This window comes from Elephantulus edwardii, unplaced genomic scaffold, assembly GCF_000299155.1.
Source record: "Elephantulus edwardii isolate Elephantulus edwardi_28Jun2011 unplaced genomic scaffold, EleEdw1.0 scaffold00116, whole genome shotgun sequence".
Taxonomy (NCBI): Eukaryota; Metazoa; Chordata; class Mammalia; order Macroscelidea; family Macroscelididae; genus Elephantulus; species Elephantulus edwardii.
Genome location: NW_006399866.1, coordinates 614,044 through 620,748, shown reverse-complemented (window position 1 = coordinate 620,748; position 6,705 = coordinate 614,044). Strand labels below are relative to the sequence as shown.

Genomic DNA, 6,705 nt, shown 5'->3' with positions numbered 1-6,705 from the left:
GGGGTAAGACTGAGGAAAAACTGGATTAATTATGTATACTGTATTGAAACAGATGAGGGAAAGAACAGATTAGAGGCGATATATGATTGAGTATTATGGTTAGCACAGGAATCCAGAATTAAGGTTGCATAGAGAAGTGTCCTGGGGTTGGGGTAGGGGATCGGGAATTGTGTACCAATGAAGGAATTTTTTTCTTTTCGGAGAGGGGAGCGAAGTGGTGGGGAGGGGAGGGCAGGGAGAAAAGTGCGGCAAAGAATGAATGGAAATCCAAAATCTCTGTAAATGTTTATTAACATTAATAAAAGAAAAAGAAAAAAAAATTTATTATTCACTTCAATGAAAATTTACAGAGACTTTGGATTTCCATTCATTCATTGCTGCACTTTTTTCCCCTCTTAACCCTCTCCCAGATGTATTTTTAATTTCTCTTCTTCCACTCCCTAGGACTGGCTTTAATTTTGGAGTGCTCCCATCAACACCAGCTTCTAATTTTACTGGTGCCCAAGGTATAGTCTCTACTTTGCGTGTATTTTTGTGTTCCTCCCAAACAAGTGCAAGTTATTTTCATACAAATATGTTGATATTTCACTTGCTGGTTAAAATACCATTAGCAGGTTTGGTATTAATAGGATATATTAGAAATATGTTCAATTTGGAAAACTAATGCAAAAGATTTCTGGCTGGTTTAGTAATTAAGAACATGTAAAAACTTCCTGAAAATCAAGGCTATGTAATTGCATGTTACTGTTATGATGTGAATTAAAATATCTTGAAAATTTAAAATTCAGTCTATTTTCAAGGTGATTCTATAGAACAAGATAGACATGATACTATAGAAAAGCTAATTTGTCTTTTTTTCTTGGTAACATTTCAGTAAACAAACTGGTCTTATTCATGCTCTTCTGTAGAGTCAGCATTGGCATGTTTTTAATGTTCTAAAAGAAGTTGAGACCCATGAACCAAATGTATCTCAATGTACTGTTGTTTGATTAATTAATTTTTTTTCTTTTACTTAAAAAGTAGTATGTTCATGTTGAAGAAAATAGGAAGATGAAAAAAGGGGTAAAGGAATTAGAAAGTGTGCCTTCAGTGATAACTTATATTCTGTTGTATTCCTTTTGCAGGTTTTGTCTTCTGGAGTTATTTCATTTTTTCCATATAACATAATCACTTGAGAATTTTCTAATGCAATTGAAATGATCTTGGATAATTGTTACTCTTAATGACTAAATTTGGAAGCAGGAGGGGTATCCTCTTCCTAAATAACATATCTCCAGAAACTCTGTGAACTTTGGTAAATGTCGATAGTTGTAGAGGGGCTTCAGGGCTTTTTTTCATAGGGTCGCTATGAGTCATGCTCGACTTGAAGGCAGTCAGCAACAACTATCACTATTTCTAGCTTACAGATAGGCTATAATTTATTTAACCATTCACCTGTTGGACTATGTGCCAAGTAAAATGGTAAATGTTTCTTAGGAAGTTAATGAAAAATTGGGAGCTGGAACATTGTGGACTTCCTAAAAACCTGATTTATGTGTGGTTCTTAAAGGGCAATGGATTTTATTCCTGTCTCTTTGGAACATAGTTTTTTAACCTTCGTCCTTTTAGGTGTGGCAGAATACCTCAAGGCCCACCTCCTCACCAGTCCTTTTGTAGAGAAAAAAAAAACTCATTGATATAAAGAGATTGAGGAAGAACAAAATAGTTGTCTAAAATCATGTTGTTGTTGTTATTGTTAAGTGCCGTTGAGTCGCAGGCGACACATAGTGACCCTATGAAGGAGAGTCCTCGACGCTTGGGTGCCTTTCATCCTCTCTCCAGGTTCATAGGGTTTCCGGAGGCAAGCTATTATGGAAGTGGGTGCCACTCCCTCTTCCAAGCTTGTTTTATTCGGGGAGCTCCACCCCACTCTCTGTCCACATTGGGTAGCCAACCATTAACGCATTTGACACATCAGTGTCACAGTGTCTAAAATTATAAGGTAAAATAATAAAAGACAATAGTAATTCTGCAGACATTTTTATTAATACAGGAACATTCCAAAAGTATAAACTGCTCAATGTAGAAGAAGTCTTTCTGGAAATTGCTCACAGATAGTAGGAATGTGGGTGGCAGGCAGTGTTCCCAAGTAATAAGACTTCTTAAAACAGTATGGAGTTAGAAACATACATAAACACTTGCAATAAGCTATTTTATGTGTTTGTGTGTGTGTGTGTGTGTGTGTGTGTGTGTGTTATATATATATATAAAATAAGCTATATAATACATATTTTGGTTATAAGTATAAAATGTTAGTCACTTTTATTTATTCTAAGTACATAACTATTTGATCAGGCATTCGCTTGAGCACTTTAATGGCATTTCATTTGGTCCTTTGTAACAACTCTGAGGAAGGTACTGTTCTTATTTTTGTTTTCCAAATGGGAAAACTAGAGAAGCCTTGGGAGGTTGAGTCATTTCTGCAGTAAGTGGTCCACGTCCCTAACCACCGCCGTATTACCTCTACACAATCCCTGTCTAGCAGAGCTATATTCACTGCCATCAATCTGACTGTAGCTCGTAGCAAGCTTCCATTAGTTTTCCAAGGGTGTAAATCTTTACAGGAATAGACTGCCCATGTTTGTTTGTTGTTTTTTTTTTAATTAAAAAAAGTGGAACTTCCATTTGGATCAGTTCCTATCTAGAAAGGTACTTTGTCAAGGATGTCATTGAGGAAGGCACATAGTCAGGGGAAATATTAAGGGAAGATGACCGTTTTCTTTCTCTTTTGAGATAATGTTACCTTCATGTAATCTTTATATATATTTGTTGTGATTTACTACTTACCAAACTAATATTATTTCCTCTGACCTTAGTGAGATAATTTAGACAAAGTCTAATGTTCTTATAGAAGCCCAGGTAATGTAGTGTGTTTAGTGTTGTGCTGCTAGCTCAAAGGCTGGCAATTCAAGTCCACTGGTGACACCATGGGACACAGATGGACAGTCTCCTCCTGTAAAATTCATGGCTTGGAAGCTGACAGAGGATTGCTAGAGGCAGACTTGCCTCAATAGTCACGTAGCAGTGGGCTCTTTTGTTCGTAGCATTCCTACATCAAAACACTCAATGGATCCTTTCAAAAGAAAACCACTATGTGAACAAGATAGCCCTTACCTCGTAAAGAAAGGATTCAAACTTTGGCTTGGAAATAATCAATGGAAATGTAATAGGATGTATTTTGTTATATCACCTCATTTCCTAATTCCTTTTTCCCTCTAGGAGCAGCTCCTCCCAATAAAGAGTCGAACCTAACCGACACATTGTCGTTTGGTGGGGTGAGCAAACCTTTTCATGAGAGCACCCTGGAGAGTGCACCTCCTCCAGGAAGTACCTCAGCCTCAAACGCCACTGGAACTGCTGCTGTTCCATCAGGAGAGTTTGTTGCGTCCAACAGCAGGCTTGGGACACCTCCAGTAGCTGTTCCTTCCACAGCCTCTGAAAAGCTGGAAATTCTGCCATCTAAGTTGGGAGAGGCTCTGCTACCCAATTCTCTGCCTGGAGAGACTCTTGGAAGCTTCTCCGGACTGCGGGTTGGCCAGGCAGATGAACCTGCAAAGATAGCCAATAAAGCTTCCTCCATGAGCTTGGCTAGCGCACAGTCAGCCAAGACACCAAGTGCATCTCCAGGGCTTGGTTTTATTAGCCCTCCAGTGTTGGGGAAGCATGTAGAGCCCCCTGTGAGCTCCTCCGCAACCCCTACTGCAGGAGCACCCCCAGCAGCTGCCAGCACAGGCACTAGCAGTGCCTCAGCCAGCATTTTTGGCAGCCTGCCACTGACGAGTGCAGGGCCCTCTGGGATGGTCAGTTTTGGTGGGTCATCTTTAAGTGGCAGCAAGACTAATTTTTCATTTGGAACCCAGCCGACCAGTAGTGCTGTGACCCCACCTGCCCCACCATCAGCTACGACTGCCACTGCCTTGCCCCCATCATTCCCCACATTGTCACATGTTAACCTCCTGAGTCCAGCTTCCACTCCCACTCAGCCAGTGTTGTATGGGAAAGGTACAGAGCAGGGCCCATCCTTGCCTTTGCCTGAGAAGTCAGGCAGCAGTGAGATAGTTGCATCAACATCCTCCCTTCCAGGGCATCAGCAGCTCTCCCAGCTTTCCCTGGCTCCTCCTCAGACTCCTGACTCTAATAAAGAGTCTGCCGTGGTCCAGCCTACTGTTAGCAGCTCCACCCCTATGGCACTGAGTACTAGTCTGATAGTACCTTCGACAGAGGCCAGTCCAGCAGCCACCGGGCTCCCCGATGTGAAGACAGAGGCAGTATCTCCGGCTGCCACATTTTCAGCACCTGGGCAGACTGCTGTCACAGCAGCTACCCTGCCAAGCGCAGTCCTTGTGTCTGCAGAAACAACAAGTACCCTCACCACCTCCAGCTCAATATCCAGCATTGCTCCAAGCCCAGCCACAGAGACACCAGTGTTTGGGACTGTCACTTCCAGCTCATCTGTCTTTACTCAGCCACCTGCTGCCAGTTCTAGCTCAGCTTTCAGCCAGCTCACCAACAACACAGCCACTGCCCCCTCCACGACCCCCATGTTTGGGCAGGTGGCGGCTAGCACTGCACCAAGCTTGTTTGGACAGCAGACAGGAAACATAGCCAGCACAGCAGCATCCACACTGCCAGTCAGCAGCTCAGGGTTTGGCAGTCCAGCTTTTGGCACCTCTGCAGCAGGGGTTTTTGGACAGGCGACCTTTGGGCAGGCCCCTGTCTTTGGGCAGCCTACAAGCAGCTCTGCGAGCGGCTTCTCATTCAGTCAGTCTGGGTTCAGTTCTGTGCCTGCTTTTGGTCAATCCATTTCCTCCACTCCTACATCTAACAGTGGGAATGTCTTTGGCCCCTCTTCAAGCACCAGTAGCTCCAGCTCCTTCTCATTTGGACAGTCTTCTGCCAACGCAGGAGGAGGAGGAGGACTGTTTGGCCAAAGTAACCCTCCTGCCTTTGGTCAGAGCCCAGGCTTTGGACAGGGAGGCTCTGTGTTTGGTAGCACCTCAGCCACCACCACCACAGCAGCATCCTCTGGCTTTAGCTTTTGTCAAGCTTCAGGTAAGAATGTATGCAAGATTTTTACTTGGTACCCTTGTGATACTTGAAACCTTTATGACAAGGCTGCATCACTCTTGCAATGTAAAGAAAGGTAATACAAGCAAAAAAGACTCTTTCTAGTCTGTAAAATCACAAAGGGACTGTGGAGCACTTGAGTTCTCATTTCTTTACCTACTTAGATGGATCAACCGCAACTGACTGTAACTCTAGTTTTGCTTCTCAGCATATTCTGCAGTCAGCTACCAGAGTGCCAGTTTCAGGGGAAAAGGAAGCATCCTTCATTGAAGGCAGTGATGGAAAATTCATTGGCTCATAAACATGAAGTTTTGAATTGAGAAATACCATTACAGGTCACTGTGTCCAAAACTGACAAGCCTGCAGTTGGCTGATCTAATATCCTAGAGTGCTAATGGTGAAGACAGAACCAGAATCCTTAGTCTTTAGTGGCTTTTTTAGTTCACTGCCTGTTAGGATTCTGTCTTCCTCTGGCACCATTTTGTTTGCTAGACGGATATGTTCAGACACTTGAGAGGTCAGGTTTTGTGGAGGGTTCCCTCCCCTCCATTTCTCAAAATGATTTTTTTTTATTCTAAACTTGACTAATTTTGAAAGTGAAATTTAGTCCTTCACTGTTGTGTCCAGTTATAGCAGCTTTTACTTCAATGTGAAAATCTTTCCTCAGTTTTGCTTTCTGATATTTATCTTACAAATAAAGATCTTCAGCAGCTATGTGCTTGGGGGGAGAGTATCTATGACTTTATGATAGGCAAAATTCATTACCCCAGAGCTAATGTCTTTGAAAATGGTTCAAAGTTCACTAGAAAGTGCTCGCTTCGGCAGCACATATACTAAAATTGGAACGATACAGAGAAGATTAGCATGGCCCCTGCGCAAGGATGACATGCAAATTCGTGAAGCGTTCCAAAGTTCACTAGAAAGAAAACATTTTCCCTCCTTCCATTTAGTGAATGCTAGTGAACTACTGAGTTCTAAGTGCTGTGTTGAGCTGTAAAGCTGTCAGGACACGGCAGTGAAAAGACAGACTCGGTGCACTGTGAAGAGGCCTGTGGACTCATTTGAATGATGTCGTGAGTTGACTAGAGAATGACTAGAAAGAGAAACAGTTTTTTTTAAAAAGTAGGATACCTAATGCATCCTCTGTTCTGCAGTCAGTATTGTGAAACTCATGCATAATCATTATCAAACTGTTAAAACACTATTCAGAATCCTGAAGGAAACCTTATTCATTCAATGAATGTATAGAAAGGCCCCTTAGCCTGCTGCAGTCTGATTGGGAAATTGAGATTTGCCGAAACTTACCTACATACATCAATGACAGAATGGAATAAAACTTCCATCTTCTGACTCTTCATCCAGGATTTCTTTTTTGAATAACTGGTTCTTCCAGACTTTCCCAGGTCCTCTTGAGCCCACCACCTCCTCCATCATCATATGCCACCAGGAAGAAAGATAAGCTACACTAAAAATCTGGTATTTGAAGGTCAGAGGAAACCAAGGGTTCGAAATAGTCATGTTATTACATTAGTCATTGCAGAGAATTCTTGGTGACTTAAAATGTGAGGAGAGGCCGTATTCTGTCAATAGACCACCTTC

The 6,705-nt window shown here is 42.3% G+C and overlaps 1 protein-coding gene across 1 annotated transcript in view; it reads left to right on the top strand.

The window, feature by feature from the left end:
• NUP214 (nucleoporin 214kDa) overlaps nucleotides 1–6,705 on the top strand; it is a 125,923-nt gene that overhangs the window by 87,844 nt on the left and 31,374 nt on the right. The window contains exons 28-29 of the mRNA XM_006892442.1: nucleotides 445–506; nucleotides 3,259–5,091. Of these exons, the coding sequence (XP_006892504.1) occupies nucleotides 445–506; nucleotides 3,259–5,091 (1,895 nt within the window). The remainder of the gene's footprint in view (nucleotides 1–444; nucleotides 507–3,258; nucleotides 5,092–6,705) is intronic.